The 27,593-nt window shown below is 60.7% G+C and overlaps 1 protein-coding gene across 1 annotated transcript; it reads left to right on the top strand.

The window, feature by feature from the left end:
• Positions 1-289: 289 nt before the first annotated feature.
• On the top strand, positions 290-25,899 carry MRC2 (mannose receptor C type 2). Its single transcript, XM_035567991.2, has 30 exons — positions 290-440; positions 9,055-9,453; positions 10,143-10,316; positions 10,488-10,652; positions 10,867-10,980; positions 11,393-11,536; positions 12,068-12,256; positions 12,928-13,082; positions 13,321-13,428; positions 15,332-15,447; positions 15,574-15,722; positions 15,825-16,042; positions 16,278-16,420; positions 16,806-16,908; positions 17,135-17,273; positions 17,593-17,628; positions 18,143-18,303; positions 18,657-18,724; positions 18,993-19,093; positions 19,201-19,346; positions 19,509-19,623; positions 19,706-19,869; positions 20,129-20,237; positions 20,679-20,917; positions 21,003-21,171; positions 21,373-21,522; positions 21,788-21,907; positions 22,204-22,383; positions 22,607-22,633; positions 23,179-25,899. The coding sequence occupies exons 1-30, from the start codon at positions 353-355 to the stop codon at positions 23,397-23,399; spliced, it is 4,410 nt and encodes a 1,469-aa protein (XP_035423884.1). The 5' UTR covers positions 290-352; the 3' UTR covers positions 23,400-25,899.
• Positions 25,900-27,593: the final 1,694 nt, after the last annotated feature.

The following is a 27,593-nucleotide window of genomic DNA, read 5'->3' as shown; positions in this document are numbered from 1 at the left end:
GGGGGGGGTCCCTTCATGAGGGTGTCCCTTTTTGGGGGGGGGGGGGGTCCCTTCCTTTCCCAGCCCCGGCCCCGGCCCCCCAGCCCCCCCCGGCTCTCCAGGGCCCGGCCCACCGGCGAGGGCAGCGCGGCTCCCGCTGACGCAGTGTCTGAGGCCGGCCCTGGCTCCCCCCTCCGACTTTGCTTTTTTTTTAATATATTTTTTTAACTTTTTTTTTTTTTTCCCTCCTCTTTTCGGCGTCCCTCCTCCTCCTCCTCCTCCTCCTCCTTCCTCCCGCCCCTCCGCCGTCCCCCGGCCGAGGGAAGCGGCGAGGCCCCGGCGCGGAGCGGAGCTCGGCGGGGCAGCTCCGGGCATGGGGCGCCCCCGGAGGCCGCGGCCTCTGCGAGCCTCCCTCGGCTGCCTCCTGGGCCTCCAGCTGGTGCTCGGCGCTGCGCACCCAGGTGGGACCGCGCCTCCCCACCGTCAGCTCTTGGGGTGGGGGGCCAGGAGCGATGCAGGCTCGGGGGGAGCCCCCTAAATCCCTCCCCCCCCCCCCCAAATCCTCCCTCCTCAGCCCCCGGGGCGCTGCGCGGGGGGACCCCGGCCGTGAGGGAGGGCGGGGGCCGCTGGGCTCCGGGGCGGTTTTTTGGCTTTTCCACCCCCTCGCTTTTCTTCGCTTTCCCCTCGGCTCCTTTTACTCCATCTCCCTCCGGTCGCCTTTCGGACCGCCGCGTTTTGTTTTTAGCCCCCGCCGCCGGCTTTGGTTTCGCCGCCTTTTTTTTTTTTTTTTTTTTTTTTTTTCCGATCCGCCGCCGTTTTGGGGCTTTTTTTTTTTTTTTTTTCCCCCTTCAGTTCCCCGCTCCGCACGGCCACGCAGCGCCTGGAGAGCCCGGGGGAAAAGTTTCCGAGGCTCTGGGGGGGGTTCGGGGAGGCTCCGGGACGGGACCGGGGGGTTTCGGGGCCAGGGGCTGGCAGCGGCCCCCAGCCCCGCTCCGGGCTTTTGTCTCCCCGGGGAGGGGCTGAAGGGTTTTTTTTGGGGTTCCTCCTCCTCCCACCGCGTCCCCCCCCCTAAAGTTATTAATCCCACGTCCAAGTGGGTCTTTGCAGGCTTCCCTTTTTGCAGGACTTTCACAATAAATCGTGGCTCTTGGGTGTTTTTTTTTTTCCACCCTCCGAAGACACCATGTGCCAGATGCCGGGGGCTCCTGGGGCCGCCCCCCCCGGCGAAGCCATTTCAGCCACTTCATCCCGGGACAGCCCGGTGCAGAAGCAAGGCACCGGTTTTGTTGCTCCCTTCGGTTAATTTGTCCCTATCGAGAAAACTTTTTTTTTTTTTTTTTCTTTCAAAAAAATGAAAAAAATTCGAAATTCGCTACTTCTGCCCGAACAACAACAAACGTAAACCCTTGGCCTGTTTTATTAGAGTACGCTCAGCAAATCCAAAGCAGATTTGGAAATGGCAGGATGGGAGGCGCTGCTGCCCTCCTCCCCCCGGCCCCCCGCTCTGCCCCGTGGCGTTTGCCAGCGGGAGACAAGGAGCAGGGACAGGGACGGGGGACAGGGAAGGGGGACAGGGAGCTGCCACCTTGGCCAGGGGCAGAGCGGGGTTTTCGGTCCCTTTGCGGTGCAGCCTTCGGAGGCAGCCCCATGCCAAGGGCAGGATCTGGCCCAGGAGCGTAAGCGGAGGCCCGGCTGGGAGAAACGGCCTAAAAACTGGGGAAGGGATGGGGCGATGGGGAAGAAGTCCTCATAGTGCTGGGGCACTCGGTAGAGGCTTTGCTGCTGCGTGGGGACCATCTCCGATGAACTCTCCTGAGCCAAATTCCCATTAAACCTCCTCTCGTCTCCACAAACGCCTTTTCTCGAGGTCGCAAATCCCTCCTTTTGCAGCGCTGGGGGGGCTGCTTGATTTCTGCGGGGCTCGGCTACCCGTCGGGCCCGATCCCGGCCGCTTTGCCGCTGGAAGGAGCCAGGTCTGGCGCGTTCCCCTCGCCCGCGTGACGCCGAGGACAGAGGCACCTCTGTCCCTGCGGTCGGTGGGAGCGCGGCGAGGTGGGAGCGCGGCAGCGAGCGGCGGTCCCGCGTCGGGGCCGGGGAGGAACAAGGAGGCTTTGAGCTCCCCCAGCCCAGGTTTCACTGCTGGCTGGACTGGGGTGCGCGGCTGCTGCAGGGCTGGGAACGCCGTTTATTATTATTTATTCTATAGGGGATGGGATTTAAGGGCGTTTGCCGGTCCTCCAGGGAGCCCCGCAGAGCCTGCGGGTGCTGTTTGCCTTTCTGCACCTCTCTGTCCCTCCATGCTCATTTTCCCTGGGGTCTCTCCATGCTCATTCATTTCCCTCCACCCTATTCCCTGCTTTTCTGCTGCCCTCCCCAGCATCTTCCCCCAGCTGGCACCTGGGATGGGGATGGGACGGCGCTGACGGAGCTGCCACGTCCCAGGTGCCTGCTGCGTGCAGGCAGACGCTGAGGTCTCCAGTGCCGGGCTGAGTTTGCAGCTGGGGAAGGGTCCTTGCTTGGGTTTGGGGATCAATCCCTGATGTCCCCTTGGTGAGCTCTTTTTGGAAGGATGCTCTCTGCATCCAGGTCCTTGGCAGGGGCCTCGGGGACCTCGCTGATGGCACCGCTTTTCCCCTGCCAGTGGAGCCTCCCCATTGCACTGGGAAAGGCTGAAAAAAAAATGTAAATTTTGGGAAAACTTCTCCGCCCAGCCAAACCGCGCAGCTCCCCTGCATGGGGCCAAGCGCCTGTGGCTGAAGGCAGGGGCTGCCACGGCGGCTTTGCAGGGTGGGGAGGGGACGGAAGGGACCCAGGGAAGAATTTACAGCCTTTAAAATAAACACAGCAGGCTTCGCGTGAAATTCCCCCCATTTTCCTCTTTGCAATGGAAATAGCTTATTGCACGGCAAATGTGGCTCCGAGAAATGATAACTGGGATTACTTGGGAGCAGGAAGGGGGAACGGCGGTGTCGGATTTTGGGTGAAAGCCCCGCAGGCTGGTGCTGGGCCGGGGGAAGCCTGGAGCTCGCCTGCAGCCTCAGCAGGCAGCTGGGCCGAGAGGAAGAGGCAGGCAGAAGAAGGGATTGCTTGCGCAAGAACTAAAAGAATGACAAGCAAATGAGATTTATTCCTTAATGCAAAGCTGCCCCCTGCCCCTGAAGCCACGCAGGGCCGTGCGATGCCCGGGGATATTTCCCATGTGCTCTACGTGAAGGTGCTGCCCCCATCCTGGGCTGGCTCCCATGGCGAGGGTTGGGATCAGCATTTGGGGTGACCCCGACTTGCCCCGCGCCTTCCTATGTGCAGCTTCGATTTTCTTTTAACCCGTAAACCACAAGCAGACGTTCTCGAGCCGTTATAACGTAGCTTGGCCTCGCAGCTCCTTGTGCAGTCCTTCCAATTCAAGATTTCCCGGGGGTAAAATGAGCCGTGAAATCAAAGCAAATGGCTGCTGATGGCTGGAATCGCCGCCGGTGGGATCAGCTTTTACAAACCCATAGCAGGAGACCCCAGCTCCGGTACCCTGCGGGTGCTGGGGAAGGGCAGCGGGTGCTGCTCAGGTCGGGTTTGTTGCGTGCAGCCAGCGACGATTTTGGGGTGGCGACACAGGCGCACGCGTGGCAGCCGCGCTCTGCTCCGAGGGCTGCTCCGGCGAGCCGCAGGATTCCTGCTGCTGCTCCTCACGTGCAGCCGGGGAGCAGGGTTTTAATTAATTTGAACCGTGCCGAGCCCGCGGAACATCACATTTTTCTCATTCTTCAGATTGCTTGGAGCCCAAAAGAGACCCACACAGACGCTCTTTTTCTTAAAGGACCCATCTTTAAATAATTAAGGGTTAGCAAACGATTAGTGGGTTGACTTGCAGATTCTTGAGCGAACTCTCGAGCCCGGGAGGGGAGGTATGGGTGCTTGCAGGGGGCACGAGGCACTTTTCAAACACGACGCTTCTCGTGTCCCAGTCCCAGGGAGAGCTCGGAGCTGCGTTGTGCCTTATGCTGTCACAACAGGAACACAAATGGGATGTTTCCTGTAAAACAGCATGTCTGCAGGATGGAGATGAAAATGGGAATGGGGAGATGGAGAGCTTCTGTGCTCTCTGTGTGAATCCCAGCACAGCAATGTTGTGCTCTGCAAAATGGCCCCATTAACCCCAGCACTCTCTGTGAGCATGGGCTGAGCAAATAGAAGAAAAGCTTCATTTCAAACATCTTGTCCATTTAAAAAAAGTAGATATTTCTTTGGGGCACCCGGGGTGTGATCCTTGCCGTGCAAACACGCCTTGTTTTGCTAAAATGGAGGTTAATGAGCACTGGTGGCCCAAGTTGGGGTGTTAGTGTGAGGAATGATGCTGGAGAAGCAAGGAAGGAAAAAATTGTGCATGATTATCAGTGTTTATTATTATTATGTTTATTAGTGTTGAAAAAAGTGTAACTTTTCAGCCAATTGCTACACCCCGTTTATGGGGACGTGCGTCAGGGCTCTCCTCCCCAGCCCATTGCTGGAGCCTGGAGCCGAGCTGGGGGAAATTTGGGGGGAAAATCCAGGTGCTAGGCATGGAGGGCTGATGCTGGGGCTTGTCCCCTTCCACAAGTGGGTTAAGTCGCTTGGCCTGCCCACGGGCAGCATCCCCCAGGGAACGCAGCTCTATGCTTAGGTCTGCATCCCGGGCCGGGTGCGGGGAGAACGGACCTAATGCCTGCAGGGAGCCTGGAGCGCGCTGCGTGGCCCCGATCCGACACTCCCCAAGGCAGCAGAAAATGAGCAGGGTGGTAGGTGGCCTCCTCGGGTCGCAGCCGAGTAAGGAGCTCGTCCCGGGGGGCTCTCACCCTATAAACCAACAGCGGGTGTTCGCCGCGCCGCTGCGGGCTCCGGGCGCGGGTTCTGGTGCTACACGCCCGCATCGCGAGCTTTGCTGTCATCCCTGTGACAAGAGACCTGCTCCCTGAGGTTTATTAGGATTTAAAAACCAGCAGCAGCAGCAACAGAACCCCTCTTTTATCCTGGTGCCTGGCTTCGAGCGCTCGGAGCCGCGTGCTGCTATGGCCCGGGGATGCCGTGGGCCATGGGTACCACGGCCACGTTTGTCACCGCTGTGTTCCCAGCCCTTACAGGGCTCCTTTTTTGGGCTCCCTTTGGCCAAAAATTGCTCTTCATGACCATGTTTTTGCTCTTCTCCATGCCAAAACCTTGGGGATGTCTGCAGGGGATGCCAAACTATGGCAAAACCTGGGCAAACTACTGGGGTGCAGAATGCTGGGCTTTTCTGGGCCTGTTTTTCAAAGGAAGGGGGATTTCCTCCAGAAGACCTAACCCAAATTAAGGTGGAGCTGGGGACCCTCCTGTGCCCCTAATGGGGTGAAGCTTTGGTGTCCTGCACCCCTAAATGTCACCAGGGCGTGGATTTTGGGGCTGGGTCTCTCTCCTTGTGCCTGCAGTTCCCTCCCGCCCTGCGTGTCCGTAGGTCTGCGTGCGGAGCTCTCGCTGCCGGGTGCAACCCTCCTGTGTCTGATGAGAACAGTGTGGGTTTCTTCTTTTTTTTCTTGGTTTTATTCCAGAGTTTTAGCTTCTTCGGTGCTTATCTCCCCCCTGGGCTGGGTATGTCCCCATGGATGTTATTGTGAAGGAGCTGCTGCTTCCCGCGGCTTCTCCTCCAGCTTTGCATCGTGGGTTTTGGGACCACTGCTCAGCTTTGGGCAGCAATAAAGGATGAAAAATCAGCAGTTTGGAGAAGGGGGCTTGGGGGCTGCCGTGTTGCTTCCCAGTGGGACGGCAGGGGGACAGCACGTGAGCTGGGCTGGGCTCGCCAAGCCACCCGGCACGTAATCGGGAAGCCTTCAGCCTCACCTGCGCCCCCGGGGGGGCTATGAGGGACCTGGCTCCCAGGGCTTGGAGCCGAGACCCAGCCCTGGTTGCTCCCACGGAGCCGACGTTCATCGTCGGCCCTGCTCAGGGCCACCTCCGTGGCCTCTCAGCCTGTGCTGCCCACGTCCCCAAATTGCAGGTTGCGATGCTTTCCTTAATTGCCGTGCGGTGGCAAAGCCGTCGTGGGAAGGGCTGCGCTGAGATCCTTTTGGTTTGGACTTTCTGGTGGCTAAAAGCTTGCTTTTAAAGAGGCAGGAAAACAAACAAACGGGAAAATGCCGCGGGCAGGCAGCGGGACAGGGCTGCTCTGAGCTGCCCCGCCGGGAGGATGCAGGATAAAGAGGCACAGGGGCAGCACCCAGCCCTGGCCGAATTTTGGCCGTTCCAGGCAGAGCATCAAGCAGGTGCCCTGCTCTCCAGTTCTTTCATCTCCAAAATTGGGTGCAAAAACCCACGGAGCATCTCTGAAAGGAGTCACCCATGTGGAGCTGTGGGTGAAAGGAGTCACCCATAGCTGCTCCGTCGCTGTCGAGGGTAGTGCTGGTGATTTTTGTGCACAGACTCAGAAGAGGTTTTGTCCCTGTAGTGTCCTCGTTGGACGATGATTTAAGGGCACTGGTGAAGTTGTGTTTTGCAGAAATCTTCAGTTTCACTCAAGTTTTGTTGCAGCGTGGACCAGGCTGGGGTTTTACCCCAAGAGCATTGCTCCTCCGGGGCTGACCCCTGCGAGGGCTGGGTTTATCCTGCGGGATAACGGCGTGGGAGAAGGTGTTTGGCCGGACACCTGTGCCCCATGCCCCAGGCACTCCGCCTGCGGCACCGCAGAGCACCGGGCTCCTGCTGGAGCTTTCAGCGCGTGCTGCAGTGCTCGGAGCACGATGTGCTCCCGTGCCTCTGTACAGAGCTCCTGTCCTTCATGGAAATGCAGCTCCAGCAGCTCTATTTCCAAATCAAAGATTTCAAAAAATCAAAGGTTTCAAATCAAAGATTTCAATTTTTTTTTTTCCAAAACAAAGATTTCTGGCACCAGCGAAGCTCCCTGCTCCTCCTGCGAGCCCGGGCACGAGCTCGTGACCCAAACCCGTGCCCCAGGAGGCAGCAGCTAGGCCAGAGCTCGCTCTCTGTTTCGCCCAGGTGAAAGCTCTCAGCAGCACACCCAGGACCTGTGGCTCTGAGCAGCTTTTTGCTGCACCTGCAGCATTGCTTTGGTGCCTCCAGGAGCTTGCTGAGGCCATCGCGGCGTCGCTGGGACAGAGCCTGGTGCCGGCAGGTAACGTCCTGACCTTTCTTTAGCCCCAAAGCCTTAGGCTGTAATTTCCAAACTCCACCTTGTCCCTTTTTAGAGCTTTTTTGTGCCTTTCCGGCCCCAGGCTGCCCCTAGAGTCTGGACAGCTTCCTCTGAGCCCACGCAGTGCTGCGGGTGCAGCCCTGACAGGCATGGATCCGGCACCTGGCAGCAATGGAGATGGAGATACTGGGGCACTGAGCACCCCGACACCCCTTCCCCGGGGTTTTTCCCACCCGCTATGAATTTTTGGGGCAGCTTTTTGCAGAGCCGGGTTAAGCAATAAGCGGAGGAGGGTGTCCCGTTGCTGACCCCTGCTGCTTACGGCTGCTGCGGGGCTCACGGCTTGGAGGATTTGTTCCCAGCACCAGCGGGCTGGCGTTGGGCTCCCCGCACAGTGCTGCAGCCACAGCCCGCGCCCCAGCCCCGGCAGAGCTTTTGCTTAGTTGGGAACTTGCCGGCATTTAAAAAAATCTCTTTGGAGAAGCAAACAGGCTTCTTCTTCTTCCAGTCCCTGGCTTTCGGTATCGTGCACGCACGGAGCCTGCGCCCCCCTCGCCCCCTGAGAGCTCTGCGCAAGCAGGCTCCAGTTTTGTGTGTTTGGGGCCAGCCGTTCTCTGGAGCGAGGTCGAGGTGCACAAAGCTTTGTGCTGAGCCTACCAAAAAGCCCTCTGGTCGTTTCTCCTCCTTCCTCCATTTCTTCCTCCTCGCAGAGACAAGTCAGCAGAGCTGGCTGAGCCGAGCCGCTTGCCGGAGCCGCCTGGAGCAGCGTGGCCAGGGCAGGGGGAAGCTTTGGGTGAATAGGAAACGAAAACCTTTTCAGGCCAAAAAATTCATATAGTGGCAAAAAACCAAAGCAACCAAAGCTAAATATAGCCAGGCCTGTGAGTAGGCTCTGACTTCTCGTGATGTTTGTAGCGAAAAAATTGGTTGATTAAAACAAACAAAAAAAAGAACTAAGCAAAAGTAGTGTTCTCAACGTGCTGCTGGTCACTGGGGCGTGGGGGCAAGAAGCAGGCAGAGGTTTTGGAAGCAAGGCATCAGCTGGAGCAAAGCTGCCTGGGAAGCCATGCCCCAGTGCAGAGCCCTGATGGTTTTACTGGTTTTTGTTGGTTTTGAGATGGGAAGGAATGAGGTGGCCTCGGAGATGTGTTCCTGCGAGGGAGAGCGCAGGAAAATGCCAGGGGGGTGGAAGTTTGGGCCATGGCGAGTGGGGATGGTGGCGTGGGGGTGCTGGAGGCCAGCATTCAGCACCCGGGCTGGGGTTTCGGAGGGTCCCGACACAAGGCTGCGTGTTTGCACTCAGGGCCGTGCCTGTGCGAGCGGCGGCTCCGTGTAAGTGTTGTCCATCACGTCCTGCCCATGCAGGGGGACGCCTGCCTCCCAAACCTCGATTGCTCCGCGGCTTTTTAACACATCCCCAGACACAGGTGAAGATGATGGCCGTGCTCTTATTTTCCTGCTCTGGTTTCCTTACCCGGAGCAGATGGCTGGTGCCAGAGCTGGTGGTGTGGCTCCTCTGGTGCTGGCACAGGGCTTGTTTTGAGCACCATTGCCTCGGGATGCTGCTGATGGGGTCTCAGATTTGAACAGCCCCAGTGCTGCTGCTGAAGGGGACGAGTTCTTTGTGCTGACTCTGATGCCCAAGAGCTGCTTGCTGGTGCTTTTGGGGGTGCCAGGAGGCTTCAGCTCGGTGCAAATGCCTGTCAGGGTGCCCAGAGCAGCCACCACCCCAGGACAGGCGTTGGGGTTATACCCAGAGGCAAATGGTGTCCCGCAGCCTGCTGGGTGCTGTGCGCAGGGATGCACCCCAAAACTTGCCATGTGTGGAGAGGGAACCGAGACGGGGGGGGGGCCAAGCGCGGTGCCAACCCCCTGGCCGTGCTTTAACCCTTTCCCCATGCTTTTTCCCTTCTCTTTCCCCCCAGACTCCAAAGTCTTCCTCATCTACAACGCGGGCGCTCAGGGCTGCCTGGAGACCAAGGACTCGCTGGTGCGGCTCACCAAGGGCTGCAACGCCAGCGCCCCGGCCCAGCAGTGGAAATGGGTCTCGCGCAACCGCCTCTTCAACGTGGGGGCCATGCAGTGCCTGGGGGTGTCGTGGCACGGGGCCAACGCCACGGCCGGGCTGCACCCCTTGGCCACCTACGAGTGCGACCGCGAGTCCGTCAACATGCGCTGGAGCTGCCGCAGCCTCGGCGAGCAGCTCTCGCAGCACCTCGGCGCCCGCCCGGGCAATTCCTCGCTGGACAGAGGGGACCAGGCGCGCGGCTCGCAGTGGAGGACGTACGGCACCGAGGAGGATCTGTGCTCCGTGCCCTACTCCGGTAATGCCTTACTGGGTGTCAGGCTTGCACTCCACACCCTGGGTGCTTCCCAAGCCCCCTGCTCCTCCTCCCCGTTGCCTTGGTGCTCAGACCCAGGAGGTGTTAGCAGTAGGGTTAGCCCGTAAGCAAAAGCAGCCCCAAAATGGAGGGGAGGGGAAGCAGCCCCAAATCCTGCCCAGGGAGCTTGTCCCTGGCTTGCTGGGGCTGCAAAACCAGGTGGCAGCAGGGCGATGGGATCAGCGCCGCGGGTGGGATCACGCCCAGCCAGTCCCCGAGCAGCCGCAGCCTCCCTGGGCAGCTGCCCCTGGTTTTATTGCTCAGCGTAACACCACGTGTAGAGCATCCCTTGGGCCAGTTGGGGTCAGCTCTCCTGGCTCTGTCCCCCCCCAGCTCCCTGTGCACCCCCAGCCCCTCACTGGCACCTGAAGCGGTGAAGTCCTCGGCTCAGCGTAAGCACCGCTCATCGACAGCTAAAGCATCGGGGTGTTATCAGCGTTACTTTCCTCCTAAACCCCCAATGCAGCCCCATCCCAGCTACTAGGAAGAAAAGGAACTGTCCCAGCTGAAACCAGGCCATCTGGGAATCCCAGGAGCCCCCACTGGGGTGGAAAACCCACACCCATCACCCCGACCTCCCCCCAGCTGCCCCCTGGCTGCAGCCTCAGGAGGGGGCCCCTCTTGTCCCGCAGAGATCTACACCATCCAGGGCAACTCGCACGGGAAGCCCTGCACCATCCCCTTCAAGTACGACAACCAGTGGTTCCACGAGTGCACCAGCACGGGGCGGGAGGACGGCCACCTCTGGTGCGCCACCACTCAGGACTACGGCAAGGACGAGCGATGGGGTTTCTGTCCCATAAAGAGTAAGTGGGGGCAGCGCGTCCCGTCCCTCCTCCCGGTGATGCAGGAGCATCCCCAGTGTCTCCCCAGCACCTGGGGTTTGTGGGATATGGGTTTTTTGAGTCTTTATTTTTGAAGTTTGGGGGGGGGTGGAGTGCTGGGTGCTTGCCCCTACCAACTGCTTGTCCCCGTAGGTAACGACTGCGAGACCTTTTGGGACAAGGACCACCTCACCAACAGCTGCTACCAGTTCAACTTCCAGTCCACGCTGTCCTGGCGGGAGGCTTGGAACAGCTGCGAGCAGCAGGGAGCCAACCTGCTCAGCATCACCGAGATCCACGAGCAGACCTACATCAACGGTGAGCGCGGTGGCCCCACGATGGCACCCAGGCGCTGGCTGCGCCCATGTCCTCGCCACCCGGGGCAGAGCTGGTGGCCCCGTGGCTATCAGTGGCCCCAGGCTGGGCTCTCTGTCTTGGTCGGGTGGTCTGGGGATGGTTTCGGGCTGGGGTTGAGCTTGGCCTTGCTGGAGCTGGGGGATTGATCCTGCCCCTCTCTCTGCCTTGGCCCCAGGGCTGCTGACGGGGTACAGCTCCACGCTCTGGATCGGGCTCAACGACCTGGACATCAACGGGGGCTGGCAGTGGTCGGACAACTCGCCGCTCAAGTACCTCAACTGGGAAAGCGGTGAGCCGGGGGGCTGCGTGCGGCCGGGGGGGCTGCAGTGGGGCAGGGCACGCGGTGTGGGGCAGGGGACGGGCAGGTAGCGGGGAGGTGGCCCGGGCTGCCCAGGGGACCGGGTGTCCTGGGCTGAGCATCCTTGTGCCGAGGGGCACTGCCTGCCACTGATGGGCAGGCTCGGTGCTGGAGCGGGGCGGAGGACACGGGTGGCGTTAATTTACCCGCGTCCATCTCTAACCCCAAGGGGATGCTCGGGGGGCAGAGGGACCCGCCGCAAGGCGTGCCCTGGTTGTGCCCAGTGCCGTCACCCCAAGGCACTCGTGGGGACAGAGATACCCTGGGAGGAGGGCTGGGGACAGCTGCACCCACCCTGCGAGCCCAACAGCACCCTGTCCCCCCCTCTCGGCCCCTTTTCCAGACCAGCCCGACAACCCCAGCGAGGAGAACTGCGGCGTGATCCGCACCGAGTCGTCCGGAGGGTGGCAGAACCGCGACTGCGGCATCGCCCTCCCCTACGTCTGCAAGAAGAAGCCCAACGCCACCGCTGACCCCTTCCTGACGGGTGAGCGGGGAGGTTGAGCACCCTGGCGGGGAGGCTGAACATCGCCCCACGCTCCCCAGGGAGTAAATCCAGGCAGAGAGCCCTGCTTCCCTGCCACATCCTGGCTCTGATGCGGCCAGAGGACACTGCCCATGTGCCAAGGCAGCTGGTGGAGGTGTTCAGGGTGTCCCAGGGTGGGAACAGGTTCGGAAAATCCCAGAGCAGCACCACCTCAGTGCTCGGTGCAGTCACAGGTTGGGCGTTAGGAGAGGGATCAAGCGACACGGGAGCTCTCCGGTGCTTTCCCAGATCTCCGGGCTCTGCTCTTGCATCGAATCTGTGCAAACAGAAGGGATTTGGGGTTGTTTCCAGAGCTCTAAAGCTACCGTTGCTTGCACCTTGCTTGGTTTTGGCTGTAGCTTTCCCACACCTTGGCCTCTTGTCCAGAGCACAAGGCGCTCTCTGAGCGCTCAAGCAGCCCCGTGGGACCATGGTGCCCCGCAGAGGGTTGGGGAGCGGGACGGGAGCCCTCAGCTGCTCTTCTCCTGCCAGACTCATGGTCAGAGGTGAAGGTGGACTGCGAGCCCAGCTGGCAATCCTTCCAGTCCAACTGTTACCGCCTGGTGGGGGAGAAGAAGAGCTGGCAGGATGCAAAGAAGACCTGCCTGCGGAGCGGGGGGGACCTGGTCAGCATCCACACCCTCTCCGAGCTCGAGTTCGTCACCAAGCAGATCAAGCAAGGTATGAGGAGCCCTGGTCCTGCCCAGGGGAACGCTGGCATCCTTTAAATTTTGCATTTTGCAGCACCAGAGCTTGTAGGTTTGCTGTTGGGGTATTTGGGAGAGCCAAACGTGGAGTCCAGGAGCCTTCACGCTCAGAGAGATGCATCGTGCTGTGACACAGAGGGCATCGATGTACGTGGTGTGGGTCCAGGCTCTGGTCCCAGCTCCCACACCGGTGCCCTGGGTGACTTTGGGCAGGACAGCGCCTGTCCAATCTCTGCAGCCATGCAAAGCCACTTCTGTGTAATGGAAAATTAAAATTAATTAGTGGCTGTGAACAGTGTGGAGACCCCAGGCTGAGAAGCAGTGGGTTGCTCAGGCACATTCTCCATCCAGCAGATGTAAAAGCCATTCCCAGGAGCCTGCAGCACCAGGGTGAAAATAACATGGCCCCATCACTAGTCCTCTTTGATTAATGCAGAAATAGGGGGAAAACCAAAAATTGCTGGCAAATTTAGTTCTGTTTGCCCCTTTGTGGGGATAGAGCATCCTTGCCCCTCCTGATGGCATGGGGCTGAGCCCTGCAGCCCCTGCCGGGCAAGGGTTTTGGGAGGTGTTTTGCAGCCTTTTCGGGAGGGTTTCTGCAAGATTTCAGCCAGGCGGAAGGGATTTTGCCTCCTGTTTTGGCAGATGTGGAGGAGCTCTGGATTGGCCTAAACGACCTCAAGCTGCAGATGAACTTCGAGTGGTCGGACGGGACGCCCGTGAGGTTCACCTACTGGCACCCCTTCGAGCCCAACAACTTCCGCGACAGCCTGGAGGACTGCGTGACCATCTGGGGACCGGTGAGGGCATGGGGCAGGGGACAGATCCTGCAGCTCTGCAGCATCCCCATAGGGATGGGGATGGGGCACCCGGGGGAGCCTGGGTTGAACCTGGCTCATCCCAGCTCTTGGGAGGGGAAGGATCCAGCACAGCCTGGGGGCTGCCGCAGGGAAGGGAAATCTATGGAGCATGGATTGAGCTGGGAAATTCCCTGGGCTGTCAGCTGGGCTCAATCCTGCTCTTCTCCACCCTTTCCAGGAAGGGAGGTGGAATGACAGCCCCTGCAACCAGACCCTGCCCTCTATCTGCAAAAAGCCCGGCCGGGTGAGCCAGGAGAAAGAGGAGGATGACCACGGGTGCCGAAAGGTGAGGGGGACACAGGGCTCTGCTTTCTTGGCCAATTCCTTGGAATTCCCAAACTACAGCCCCGAAGCACCCTTGGCACACCCAGAGCTGCAGGTCTGTGCCCGGGGATCTGAGCCCCTGCTTCCGGGGTTGTATGAGGCCATGGGAAGAAATTGGGGCAAAAAAATGCCTCCATCGTCCAAGATCCTCCCCCTTGGTCTGGCACGAGTTTCCAGCAAGGAAGTTTTATTTTTATTTTTTTCCTGCTTGCTCGCCTTGCCTCTCGGTGTGCCAAAACGCTGCAGCAAAGCGGCTCCATGCAGGAGCGGGATGGGACAGGGATGGGATGGGACAGGACGGGATGGGACGGGATGGAGGAACCTGGTGCATTGGTGCTGGTCACCTTCACCCCATGGCCCTGGGCTCCTGGCATCTCTCTGGGCTGGCATCAGGCTGCACCCGACGGATTCAGGGTAAAGGGAGCATCTTGGCTTTGAGATGCACAAAGCTCAGGGCTCCTGCAGGGGAACATGGTGCTACCATTGTCAGGACGGGGCCGACACTTCCTGGCCCTTACTAACACCGTTCTCGCTGCAAAACTCGTGCTCTCCGTCTCGTTTTCCCCACGTCTGTTGGGACGCGGGCATTTCGGACACAGCCACCGAGGGCTGTGCCACCCCAGCGTCTCAGCCAGCTGCGCCCTGCCTCAGTTTCCCCAGCTTGGCGGGGACGAGGCCGCGCAGCTCCCACACCTGCTGGAAGGGGCTTTTGTGCCTCCCTGCCTTTGTGCAGAGAGCCAGGCAGCGCTCGCTCGCGCCCAGCCTGGCAAACAGGCCTCGTGGTGCTGCCGGGCTGCGCGTGCGGCTTCGCCCAGACCTTTCCTCCGTCCCTGCAAAGACAAACCCCGGCAGGTGGTTGGCATCTGCGAGGGCTCGGGGCCAGGGTGGCAGCCAGGCGGGCTGGCACACCGGGCCAGGTTGGGTGGCACCGGAGCAGGAGGACCCCCAGTGTCAGCGGGAGCTGGGGAGGAGGTGCTGGTGGCGCCGTGCCACCACGCTCAGCCCTGCCGGCTCCTGACCACACGCAGTTAGAGCACGAACCCTTTATTTTTGGAACGGCCTTACAGAGGGGCCATGCTTGGCTTTGCTAACTTTGGGGAAAGGAACTCGGGACAAAAATGGGATTTGGAGTCATTTTCCTCCCACAGGCACCCTCCTGCATCCCTCCCTCTGCTTCCCTCCCCGCTGTGCTGACAGCACATGTCCCCCGATGTCACTGGGGACACAGATAAAACCCCAGGGATGCTTCCCACTGTATCAGGAGGGTCTCTGAGCTGGGGCCACCTACCTGCCCAGCCGAGCCCCTTCACCCTTCCCACCCTTTACTCTCCCACCCCGTGCGCATCCCCTCTCCCAGCGCAGCTGAGCCCCCGCGTCCCTCCCCGCGCTGCCGCCCCGCTCACTGCTCTGGCAGAAAACAGGCGCTATTGTGTCTCCGGCTCCGGAGAGGCTCCAACATCAACAAGGCGAGCGATTAAAGCAGGCTGCGGTGGGACTCGCTCTCCGTTTGGCCCCGCCGCATAAGCAGAGGATTGTGCTCCCCTCCCCGCACCCTGGCGGGGCCGAACGCTGGCGGGGAGAGCGATTTCTGCTGCTTTGAAGCTGCCCCGGGTGTTTGTTTTCCTCGCAGCCCTCTCCTTTGCGGGAGCTCTGGAGCAGAGCCGGGTCATGCCGGGTCGGCCGGGGGCAGGAGACCTCCCAGGAAAAGGCGGAGGTGGCAGCAGGGGACGTGGGACCTTGCTCCCATCCCACGTCTCCCGCAGCGGGGAGCTCAGCCCCTGCCTTTGGGGTGGTTTCTTGGAGGAGGCGTGGAGACCGGCGCAGCGGTGACCGGGTGACTGATGTCTGCTGTCTCCTGTCCCCAGGGCTGGAAGTGGCACAGCCCCTCCTGCTTCTGGCTGGGCGAGGACCGCGTCACCTACAGCGACGCCCGCAAGCTGTGCTCCGACTACGGCTCCACGCTGGTCACCATCACCAACAGGTCAGCACCGCGCCCCGGGAGCCAGCAGCCCAAGGATGGGGTTTGCCCCACGGCAGGGTTTTGTGTGGGATGGGAGCGAGGGCTGGGCAGGGCGAGGGGGCTCAGCTCCTGGCTTCTGCCCCACAGGTTCGAGCAGGCGTACGTCAGCAGCCTCATCTATGGCTGGGACGGCGAGTATTTCTGGACGGCGCTGCAGGACATCAACGAGACGGGCGCTTTCCGCTGGCTGAGCGGCGACGAGGTCATGTACACCCACTGGAACCGCGACCAGCCCGGTAAGGGGATGGCGGCGGGTGGGATGTGGGATGGGGACATCCCCTTCCCTGCTGGCTCTGCCCCAGGGAGGGGACCGGCAGTGACCCTGAGGCTGGCTCCAGGTTACAATAAGGGCGGCTGCGTGGCCCTGGCCACCGGCAGCTCCATGGGGCTGTGGGAGGTGAAGAACTGCAGCACCTTCAAGGCCAAGTACATCTGCCGGCAGAACCTGGGCACGCCGGTGAACCCCGAGCTGCCCAGCCCCTACCCCACGCCCAGCCTCACCGGCGCCTGCCCCCCCGGATGGAGCGCGGACCCCAAGCTGCGGCACTGCTACAAGGTGAGGGGTGCCAGGGGAGGCGGCGAGCCCCAGCCGTGCCCTCCCATCCTAGGAGCGTGCGTTGGGGCTTGGGTGCGTGCAAAAGGCAGCCCGGAGCCCGCTGCGGGTTGCTTAGGGGCTGGCAGCACTGGGGGGCTGCTGGCTGCGGGGTGGGGATGGCGCTCAGCTCCTCGCCCAGATCGGGGGTCTCTGAGTGGGGTCCTGGGGCTGAGCCCCCCTGCTCCTCCCTCGCCAGGTGTTTAATTTTGACAAGCTGCAAGAGAAGAAGACGTGGATCGCGGCGCAGGAGTTCTGCCGGGAGCTGGGGGCTCAGCTGCTCAGCCTGGGCAGCTACGAGGAGGAGCACTTCGTCGCCAACACCCTCAACAAGATTTTTGGGTGAGGGGCCAGCGCATCCCGCTCCGTGAATGTGCTCGGTGTGAACCCACGGGGATGGGGACCCAGCGGTGGGGCTGGCCTGCGCCTGTGGCTCTGTGCCACCGTGTGTGCAGAAAATGCATTGTTTGGGACCATCGCACCTTCTATGTGATAGAAGTGCTTGAAATCTGGGGAGGGATTTGGATTTAAAACTGTTCCAGCCCTGAGCCTGCATGCACCAGGGAGCCTGTTATCTGGGGTCTTGCCTTTAGGGGTCATGGGGATAGGAGGCTCCAAAAAACAAGCAAAAAAAGGCCAAAATATAAATATATATCAATGTACAAATATAAAAACCTCTGTTTTGGAGGTTGGGCATGTTCTCACCACTTCTCCCCGGCTCCCATAGCGAGTCAGAGCCGGAGATCCACGAGCAGCACTGGTTCTGGATTGGCCTCAACCGGCGGGACCCTGCGGGGGACCGGAGCTGGCGGTGGAGCGACGGGCTGGGGGTGAGTCGGCACAGGGCACCCCCTGCTTGGGTGCTGAGCGCCCAGCACCCACCTGGTGCAAAGCTGAAACTCAGCAGCAGCGCCGCAGGCAGCAATTAGAGCTGCCACGGGGGGATTTTGGCAATATACTGCCCCGGTTGGCATTTGGGGTGCAGGGGACAAATCCAGCGCTGGTGGAAACGCAGCGCGGGAGCCCCAACCCCACCTGTCTCTCTCGGCCCCCCAGTTCTTCTACCACAACTTTGACCGCAGCAACTACGACGACGACGACATCCGGAACTGCGCGGTGCTGGACCTGGCGTCCCTGCAGTGGATGCCGATGCAGTGCGAAGCCCAGCTGGACTGGATCTGCAAACTGCCCAAAGGTACCGCCAGGCAAGGTCAGGGATTGCAGATACGTGGGGGCCAGGGAGCAGGAACCGCGTCGGAGCATCTTTTTGGAGCAGGGGGTTGTGCAGGAGGAGGGGAGGGTTGGTGGAGCCTGCAGGGATGCCTCTCCTCTGCAAGCTGTGCTTTTGTGGCAGGATGAGCCCTAATTTGGTAGCTGGGGAGGTGAAAGGAGCTGCTGCCAGCCCTGGAGAGATTTGGGGCATCTCTGCACCATGCACACTTGGAGCAGGTGGTGTTGGTGTGGAGCATCCCAGCCCCTCATCCCGCTCACGGCCTCTCCTTTCTTTCTCCCAGGTGCTGATGTGAAGGAGCCAGAGATCACAACCCAAGGTGTGTTAGCGGCTGCCCGCGGCCATGTGTCTGTCCGGGACGCGCCGTCCTCCCCAGGCATCTCCCATCTGTAGCAAGCACAAAGCGAGCTGCGGTCGCTGCAGGGCACCGGGAAGGGGCAGCGTTATCTGGAGGAGAAGGGACCCTGTGTAGGATCGTAGGAGGGATGGGAGATGGGACAGGAACCGAGGTGTCCCCACGGCCTTGGCACTGCAGGGCATCCCTGTGCCAGGCAGAGCATGGAGGTGCTGCCAGCTCCATCCCCAAACCTGCCCTCACCTCCTTGGTGGATGCTCCATGGGGTCGGTCCCCCCAACCCAAGCTGAGCAGCAATGGGAAAGCGCTGCCTGCAAATGCACGGCAGGATCAGACCCCTGGCTGGACGCTGGCCCCCTGCGCTCGCAGGGAGGAGCCCAGAGGCCAAACCCGTGCAGGGCAAAGAGATAAAGGGACAGGGACGCAGTGGCAGCAGTGGGGGGGTCACTGCAGCATGGTGCCGGGTCCCCGCCTGCAGGCAGCAAAGAGTGGGTGAAGTACCAGGAGGCCGAGTACAAGTTCTTCGAGCACCACTCGACGTGGGTGCAGGCGCAGCGCATCTGCAGCTGGTTCCAGGCAGAGCTGGTGTCAGTGCACGGCGAGGCCGAGCTGCGCTTCCTGGGCCAGAACCTGAAGAAGGTAAGAGGTGGCGGTGACCTCCCCGGGCGCAGATGTGCTCGGCTGGGTGCTGCCTCCCGGCACTGCTCCGTGCCCGCTGCGTCCCTTCCTGGCACGGCTTCCATCCTTTGCCTGAAGGATGTTATCTGGGGACAGCCTGGCTCCAAGTTGGTGGCCGGGTTTGGTGCTCAGTGTTTCCATCGTGAAGCTTGTCACCACCAAGATGCCACCACGGGGCATTCCCAGAGCACTGCCAGCTGCAGGAGGGCTGTGCAGCCCCCACTGTCCTGCCCCGTGCTCCAAGTGGCTGTGGCTGTCCCCAGGGAGATGCACGGGGCCCTCCAGGCACTGACATCTCTGCTCTGGTCCTGCAGTTCTCCAGGGGCCAGGAGCAGCACTGGTGGATCGGGCTGCACACCTATGAGAACGACGGGAGGTTCAAGTAAGTCAGGGCCAGGCTGAGCCCCCCGTGTCCCTGTGTGTCCCCGTGCCACCAGCTCCAGCCCAGAGAGCACCACGGCTCAGCGCCTGCGGCTCAGATTGGGCCCGTCCTGGACTGGTGCTTCTGAGATGCTGGGACGGAGGCAGCTGGTTCCTCACCCAGGAGAGGGCAGTGGTGGGGCACGCTCCCAGTTCGGGCATGGGACTGGTCCCATTGCGGCCAGCTTGTAGCATTCACCAAGTCACTGCTCAGCCTCCTGCTTTCCCAGGTGGTCCGATGGGTCCCTCCTCAACTTCGTCTCCTGGGCACCTGGCAAGCCGCGTCCCATCAACAAGGACAAGAAGTGCGTCTACATGACGGCCAGCAGAGGTGAGGGGCCGGGTCCAGCGGCACTGGAGGGGCAGGGGGCTGCAGGCGGGGCTGAGGCACCTTGTCCCGATGTGATGGGGGCGTCATTGGCCTGCCTGTCCCCGCAGAGGACTGGGGGGACCAGAAGTGCCTGACGGCGCTGCCCTACATCTGCAAGCGGAGCAATGCCACCGCCGTGAAGCCCTCCCCGCCACCGATGCCCGCTCCCACAAGCGGGGGCTGTCCCCATGGCTGGTTCCCCTTCCTCAGCAAGGTACGGTGGGGCGGGATGGGGACGGACCCCGGGAAGAGGACCATCGGGGCAGGATAGGGCTGGAGAAGGTGCAGGGGGGAGATTGTGGGCTCTGGGGCCGGGAGCGAGGGCTGTGGGGCGGGAGCACCCCCAGACCATCCCATGCCCCCGGTGCCCGTGCAGTGTTTCAGCTTCAACGGCCGCGACAAAGCCGAGATCGTGAAGTGGCCGGAGGCGAAGCAGGCGTGTGAGAACCAGGGCGCCGTGCTGGCCACCATCTCCAACCCACTGGAGCAGGGTAGGTCCCCCCCGGCCACCACCGCTGCCACCAGCCCCACGGCTGCTGGGGGTGGCCCTCAGCACCTCGCCATCCCTCGTAGCTTTCATAACATCCATGCTGCCGAACATCTCCTTCGACCTCTGGATTGGCCTCCACGATGCCAAGAAGGAGTTCCAGTGGGTGGAGGGCGAGCCGCTGCGGCACGTGAGCTGGGCGCCTGGCGAGCCCTCGGGGTGCAGCGCCTCCAGCCCCAGTGACAAGCCGGTGAGCCCCCCCCCTGCTGCCCCACGCCCTGCCCCATAGCATCGCCCTGCCCTGGGAAGGAGAGAGCTTGAGGCACCTGCCACCCTGAGAAGGCCTCAGCATGGTGTCCCACTGATGGTGGGCTGAAGGTTGTAGGGTGCTGGGGTGGCTCTCCGAGGGCAGCGCAGGATCTGCAGCATGGGGGTCCCTGGGCTGGGGGGGTGGTGTAGGATGGGACACAGGCTGGGAGCAGTGCTGATCTTGGGGCTTGGCTGTGCAGACCAACTGCGTGGTGGTGTGGCACGGCTCCCCCCCACACTTCACGGGGCGCTGGGACGACCGGAGCTGCGTGGAGGAGAAGCACGGCTACATCTGCCAGCGGAGCATAGGTAGGGGGGTGTGGGGGTGACGGGGCCCCACTGAGCGGAGCTGGGGGCTGCCAGCCTCACCCCAGCATCCCACAGCGTGGGGGTGCCACAGCCAGGGAGCTCGGAGCAATGGGGTCAGCTTGGGGGGAGCATGGGGCCGTGGGAGGGGGCAGGAGGACGGGCTCAACTTGGGTGGAGCACCTGGCCCCCATGGTTTGTGGGGCACCCCCGAACCTGCACACATCAGCCTGAGTCCCACAGGGACGTGCATCCTGATGGACGGCCCCAAGGTGGGGACGGCACCTCGCCACCGAGCAGCCCCCCCTGGGGACGTGGACTCCCCAGCCAGGTGCACATGTCCCATGCATGCATGGCGCTGCCTCATGGACACCCCAGCTTGGCGAGGAGGCGACCCCCCGACATGCAGGAGCATCCTCTGACCGTGTCTCTTTACTCCCCCAGACCCGTTCCTGAGCCCCGCGCGGACGCCGTACCCTCCCTCGCCCACCGGCACCCTCTTTTACCACAACAGCACTTACCGCATCCTGCAGAAACCCCTCAGGTGGCACGAGGCCCTGCTGCTCTGCGAGACCCTCAATGCCACCCTGGCCACCATCCCCGACCCCTACAGCCAGGCCTTCCTCACCCAGGCCGTCAGCAGCCTGCGGGCCCCGCTCTGGATCGGGCTGGCTAACAACGAGGTGAGGGAATGGGGCCGGCACCCCCGGGTTGGGGGCCATGGGCGGGGTCGCAGCAGCCCCCCAGCCTCTCCCCTTGGCTCCGCAGGGAGGCCGGAGCTACTCGTGGCTGACGGAGGAGAACCTCTTCTACGCCAACTGGCAGGACGGGGAGCCCCAGCAGGTCGCCGGCTGCTCCTACATGGACGCGGACGGGAGCTGGCGCACGGCCGGCTGTGACACCAAGCTGCAGGGCGGCATCTGCCAGCTCCAGTCAGGTGCGAGGGGTCGGCCAGGGGGGCTCTGCGGGCCCCACAGCGGGAGCTGTGTGCTGTTGGAGGTGGCATCCCACCAGGGCCTTCTGCAGGAGCTCCAGCCCTGTCACTGTGGGGCTGGGTGGCCCAGGGTGCTCCGACGTGCTGTGGGACACCCAGCACCCCGTGCCCCCCACCCGAACACATTGTGTGTCCCCCCCACAGGTGCCACCCGCGCGCACAAGTGGAGCTACAGCGGCAGCTGCCCCAAGTCGCTGGAGGACTCATCGTGGATCCCCTTCCGGGACCACTGCTACACCTTCCACATGGAGATCACCCTGGGGCAGAAGGACGCCATGCGGAGGTGCCAGAAAGGTAGGGGGGGGCTGCGGGAGAAGAGAGGTCCCCAGGTTGCCCCTGGGTGCAGCACAACACCCTAGAATGGAGGCCCCAGCCCTGTACCAGGCCAGCCCTGGTCAGCCTTCGTCTCTCCCCAGCGCTGCTTTGCGTTGGGGCTCCCTGTGCACCACGAGGTTCACAGCCAGCAGCGGTTCCTCGGCTTTGTCCTCGCCATTGCCGCTGCTCCCAGGCTCTGCCCTCCAGGCCCTGGGCTTCCCTCTTACCCCCCTTTCTTCCGCAGTTGGTGGCACGGTGTTGTCCATCCAGGACGAGACAGAGAACGTCTTTGTGTGGGAGCATCTCCAGGCCTACGAGGGCCCATCCAAGGGTGCCTGGCTGGGCATGACGTTCAACCCCAAAGGTACAAAGGAAGGAGGGGGGTTTTAGACCCTCCCTGGGCAACCTCATGGATTCCCACCAGGTCTGCAGGGAGCAGAGGAAGCCCTCAGTGGTGGCACCAGCTTGGGGGGGGGTGTCGTGCCACGGTGTGACCATGAGCACCAGCGTCTCAGGCTGTGCGGGGCGTGCCACATGTGTCCTCCCCTGGCTTTGTGGGTCCTCCCCATCGCCCCCTCACACCTCCCCCTGCTTTCAGAACCGGGGCACAGACAGGGCATCCCCTTCGGCCTCCCCAGACCCAGTTCTTCCACTTCTCAGGAGGTACCTTGGTTTGGCACGACAACACCGCCGTGAACTACTCCAACTGGGGCCAGCACGACACGGGGCCCAGCATGCTGAGCCAGAACAGCTGCTACTGGATCCAGAGCAGCAACGGCGTCTGGCGCCTGGGCTCCTGCACCAACGTCACCATGGGGGTCATCTGCAAGATCCCCCGAGGTAGGGACCCCCTTGCGGAGCCTGGGCTGGTGTGGGGTGAGCCAGGGATCTGGGCACGGTGCTGTGGGGCAGGGCTCTGTCCTGCTGGCAGGGTTAGTCACGTTTTGGGGAACTCCAGTGCAGGGTGGTGGTGATGAAGTCTGCACCAGTGGTCCCAGTGGGATGGTGGGAAGAGGGGAGGGTGTCGTGGCCACGTACTCACTTCTCTGTGTTGCCTTTGCAGTGGAGGAGAGCAGCTTTTCCAGGGCAGGTGAGTGGCACCGTCAGCAGCGTCACTTCCAGCTGAGCCCAGCAGCAGGAGCATGACCTGGTCCTGTGGGGCCGTGCTGCAGCCCAAATTGCATGAATAACAAGAGGAATGGTGTTTGTGGGTGGGAAATCCCATCTGCGGGCAGCTTTCAGTCCTCCTCTGTGGAGAAATATCTGGCCAGCCCTTTGTGGGGCTCCCCTGCCTGCCCCTTCTGGAGGGGCTTGTCCAGAAGGTGCCACATCTTCTGGTGGGATCCTAAAGACCCAGCCCAGACAGCAGCAGATCCTAAAGATCCAGCCCAGGAATTCACATTCCTGATGTGAATGCACATCAGGAACAACCCAGAGAGGCTGTCCTGCTCCAGGAGCTCTGCCATGGGCATGACATCCCCAAAACGCTGCAGTTCTGTTCCTCCCTGACCCATCCTATCACCCCACCCATCCGGAGAGCCACCACCTGAAGCTCTTCGTGTGCCAGGCTGGGGCTCGAACAGGACATAGGGAAATGGCAGCCTGCATTTCACTGGCCTTTCTCCCTCCCTGCAGCTCTGCCGGAGAACACGACGGCCATCGCGGTGGTGGTGCTGTCAACGCTGGTGCTGTGCGCCCTGCTGGGCATCGCCGTCTACCTGTACAAGCGGCGGAGGAGCTCGGAGCGAGGCGCCTTTGAGAGCGCCCGCTACAGCCGCACCACCTCCAACCCCAGCGAAGCCGCCGAGAAGAACATCCTGGTGTCGGACATGGAGATGAACGAGCAGCAAGACTAACGGCAGGGGGGACGCTGGGGATGGGGGGATGGGGAGGGGGGGATGGAGAGCATCACACAGGCTATCCCCAGGGCGAGCACGGCAGGGGCAGCAGCGGGGCAAGGAGAGGGGCTGGGGTCGGGGTGTCCCAAGGGTCACTGCCGCCACCTCCGGGCTCGTCCCCGGCTGCTGGGTGTTCGTCTGCAGCAGCCACGGAGGCGGTTTCAGGGCTAAAATGTTTAGGGGAAAGTTGCCCCCTGCTTTAAGAGCTTTCCCTGAACAGGCTCCGAGACACCTTCCCCTTGGGAGAAGGCAAGCGTGGGCGTTCAGGGCCCTGCGGTGGGCTCGCTCCCCCCGGAAAACGAGCTGGTGTCTGAGAAGACATCCTCCTGGGCAAGAGGTCTCCAAAGCCAATCTACCTCCCCTTCCTGCGTGCGAGGAGGGCCAGCCCCACGACCCCGCTGGTCCTCTCCCCCTCCTCGTCCTCATCTCCCACCTCCGGCAGCAGAGACGTCGCGGTGACCCCATCAAGGACACCCCCACCCCAACCCCAACAGCTCAGTGATGCGACCCCTTCTCCTCCCCGCTGCATCCCTCGGGCTGCATCCGGCCATGGCGAGGCAGCCGCTGCTGCTTCCTGCGGGCCGGTGGCACAATCCTGCCCTGCTCGCTGCTCCGTTGGTCCCTGTCCTGGTTAGCACAGAGCAAACCTCCCCGGTGGGAGCGTCCTCGGCACCCCAGGTTTTGAGCAGATCAGAGAACTGGAAGCCCCAAGCATCCTCCTGTTGGTTAGGCGCAGCGCTGGTCGGCGGCCCCGCTCCCCGAGCCGCTCGGCACTCGGATCCCCTGAGAGATTTGGCCAGTTTCTGCCCGACTGCAAAGCGCGTGGAGGAGGGAGCAAAAAATAAAGAAAAGGCTCGGGGCCAGGCACCGAGAGCTGGAGCTGCCCTGCGTCCCCCGCGCCCACCCGCTCACCACCCTTCCTTGCAGGGCAGGGACAGCGCAGGGCTGGTTTTGCTTGTTCGGGCCAGGAGGACGAGCGTAAGGGATGTAGGGTGGGCACCAATTCGGATTTTTTTTTTGGTGGTAATTTTGGAGGTTTTTGTTTTGTTTTTTGTTTTTTTTTTTTTTTAAGGAAACGATAGCTTTTTTTGCTATACTGTATTGAGTGCGTGCTGAATATATACGTTCTTTCACACAGCTGGCTGGGGTATGTGTGGTTGCCTGTTTTACGTGTAAGGTGTAGGTGAGGAGGAGGAAGGTGCTGCATGGCTGAGCCCCCTGCTCGCTGTCGAGCTGTGCAATAAGGAGCGCGCGTGCCCCGGGGCTGAGCCGTCCTGCTCCTGCAGCAGCACCCCCGGCACTGGGGTCGGAACAGAGGATGCCCGGAGGTAGCGAGAGATGCTCAGGCCCTGCAGGGGGGTCCCTGCTGGGAACGGGACCCGAAAGAGCCCCCATAACCTCTGAAGCAAGGCGGCAGAACCCCCATAAAAAGACGTTTTCACGTAGCCCTCTGCCTCCAAGGCTCACTTTTTTTGTTGTGAAGATGAGGGTAACTAGCTAAGTTGTGTTACTCTCATTTTTGACACCTGTGTCGATTTTAAAATCTGTTGATTTCACTTAAGCTGGACATTAAGTGTTTAAGAAACTGTTGGGGGGTGGGACAGGGGAACAAGGGATCCTTTTGTTTTGTTTACTTTTTGGCAACGTCTAAAAGCCGCCACGACATTTCAGGGCGAGAGAGAGCCTGGAGCTGCCCCAGGTCCGGTTCTCGGTCTTGGCTTTGTCCACATTCATTTCTTGAGGTCCTTTCTGGCTTGGAGCTGTTGGTTTTCTTTCCTGATGTGGGTGCCGGATCCTGGAGAGCTGAGCATGAGTCCGTCCCGATCCCTGGCCCCAGCAGGCGTTCAGCTCCTCCAGCACCTGGGCTCGCAGGGGATGCTGCGCTGCACGTCCTCTGCGACTCCTCCCGCTGGTGGGAAGTCCCAAAGGAAAAGCTGAGGTCAGGTTTGGTGGGATGGAGTGGGGGAAGAGCGGTGCTGAGGGCAAGAGGTGCAGCTGGGCAGGATTGGGCTCATTTAGGGCATCGCACAGAGCCCTGGGCTCAGTGGGGCTGGCACAGCGTGGGGTTCTCCGTGCTCTGTCACAGCCCACGGCTTTCACCCAGCCCTATCCAGGAACACTTTTTTAAAGAGATTTTTCTTTTTATTTTTTTCTTGATTAATTTCCTTCTCTTTCCTCCTTCTCTACCTTCAAGCAAAGAAGTCTGTACAATATAGGGGAAATTTTGTACAAGAATAATTTTGTCAGCTGTTGGCAGTGATCAGGATTGCAGGAAAATTGCATATACGGTTAAGTGGTATCGCCTATCACCATTAGAATAATGTGAAGAATTGCTTAAAAGGACCCTGTCAATTATATATATATATATAATATATATATATATATAGTTTTGCATTTTTTTACTCTCTGTGGTGTGTAAGATCCTTTTAGAAGCTTGGAAATAAAATTTCCTTCCCCACCTATTTTCTTCCCTTTTTTTTTTTTTCTCCTTTCATTTGGGGAAAGCCAAAATTTGTCTTTCCGTGCGTCCCAAAGAAGAAGCAAAGCTGAGGTTGAAGAAGCAAAGCTGAGGTTGAAGAAGCAAAGCTGAGGTTGAAACGGCACCTACCAGCCCCAGGCGAGGGGAGTAGGTAGGTGGGCAAGGAGCATCGCTGTGCTGCACGGCCCTGGGCACGGTGGCTGGCCTTCGCTGGCTGTTTTTTGGGAAGAGTCAGCTGGAGAACGGGCAACCTTCCCTTTTGGACACCCAGCCCTCCGGAGCTCGAGGGAGACGTCAGTTTGAGCAGAGCCCTTTGAAAAGCACTGAAATTTCTGTTTCTCACTAAGGCTCAGGCTGTAATCCAGCACTTTTGGAGCACTTCACATGAGAGGTGGAAAAGAAGCCGAGGAGCTGGCAGGAAGGTTGGAGGGGGCCGCTCTCGTTAATTGCAAACAGCGGTGGAAATAATTGCGCGCGACGCAGCAGCACAGTGAGAGGACACTCGAGTCACCCTCGCTCTGGTCTCAGGGTGCCCGGTCCCGAATCCAGGTAGGCAGTTTGTCTTCAAAGGAAGCCCTGTAAAACTTGCACTGCTGACTTTAGACCATGAAGCTCACAATGTGCTTTATTTTTTAATTTAAAAGAAATGGAGCCTCTCGGGGACGTAACTGTCTGGAGTGACCGAAGGCCCTTTCTAATGGAGGCGAATGATCTCCGCCTTCTGTCAACTTTTCCCAGCTTGAATTGAGCAAACCCATTTTAAGGGAGTCGTTACAAAATTCCATGATGTCTGGTTCAGGCTGGGCTCATCTGGAAAAGGATACGAAAGAGCCTTGTTATCTTAATCCCCTTTAATTTCCCTACTGACTCCTTACGTAGCAGTAGGAAGGCAACACCTCCCGGGCTGGCAACAAGGGCTGGCTAAAATTAGTCAGCAGCCCTGTGCTTCTCGCCAGCCCCTGCTCTGCACACAAGGGGCAAAGTTTTTGGAGAAGAACTTCAGCTTGATGGTCAGAAGCATTTCACATCACGTCCAAGAACTGCGGCACATCTAGGCCCCACAGTGGGCTGCGTCTGGTCAACGGAGACGCCCAGGCTGCTTGAGGCTCCTGTTGTAAACTGAGGCAGAGGAATGGGCCTAACGTGCCCTTTTCTCTTAACTGATTAACAAACTGCCCCTGCTGGGGCAGGGAGCTGAGCTACAGCAGTCACACCGCACCGTGTCTAATATTCAGTGAGCAGAATCCGGCCCTGAGAGGCCCATTCCCTCGGGTTTGCCTGCACTGGTCAATAGAAGCAGGACCAAGCTTCTTGGGACTTGCTCCCCGCCTGCACTGAATACTTTCAGGCCAGGATCCAGAGCATGCGGGAGGGGAAATGCCCAGATCTGCTCAGGAGCCTTACTGTGCACCCTGGGCAGAAGCGGTCGGCCCGTCCTGGCTCTGTTCTGCCTGCAGGCTATGGCGAGCAGCACGCAGCCAGGGTGTGGAGTTTGCTGGGCTGAGCTGCTCTTCCCCAGGCAGCTCTGACACAGCTGCATTTGCAAAGGTCACAAATCAGCGTTAAATGATCAGGAAAAAGCAAGCATTCAGTGTATTGAGGACCGGGAATCCCTGGAGCTGCAGCATTCATGCAACGTGCAGGGGCTGTGGCCAGCGGACGCTGCCCTTTTG

The sequence above is a fragment of the Cygnus atratus genome, chromosome 25 (genome assembly GCF_013377495.2).
Source record: "Cygnus atratus isolate AKBS03 ecotype Queensland, Australia chromosome 25, CAtr_DNAZoo_HiC_assembly, whole genome shotgun sequence".
Lineage (NCBI taxonomy): Eukaryota > Metazoa > Chordata > Aves > Anseriformes > Anatidae > Cygnus > Cygnus atratus.
The sequence above is the reverse complement of the archived record's forward strand: the minus strand, read 5'-3'. Positions and strand labels throughout refer to the sequence as shown.

Bases quoted from the DNA above. Each gene is read 5' to 3' on its own strand.
- MRC2 (XM_035567991.2), top strand. From the start codon at position 353: ATGGGGCGCCCCCGGAGGCCGCGGCCTCTGCGAGCCTCCCTCGGCTGC. The intron at 10,981-11,392 runs GTGAGCCGGGGG...CCCCTTTTCCAG, and splicing joins GTACCTCAACTGGGAAAGCG to ACCAGCCCGACAACCCCAGC. The intron at 18,725-18,992 runs GTAAGTCAGGGC...CTGCTTTCCCAG, and splicing joins GAGAACGACGGGAGGTTCAA to GTGGTCCGATGGGTCCCTCC.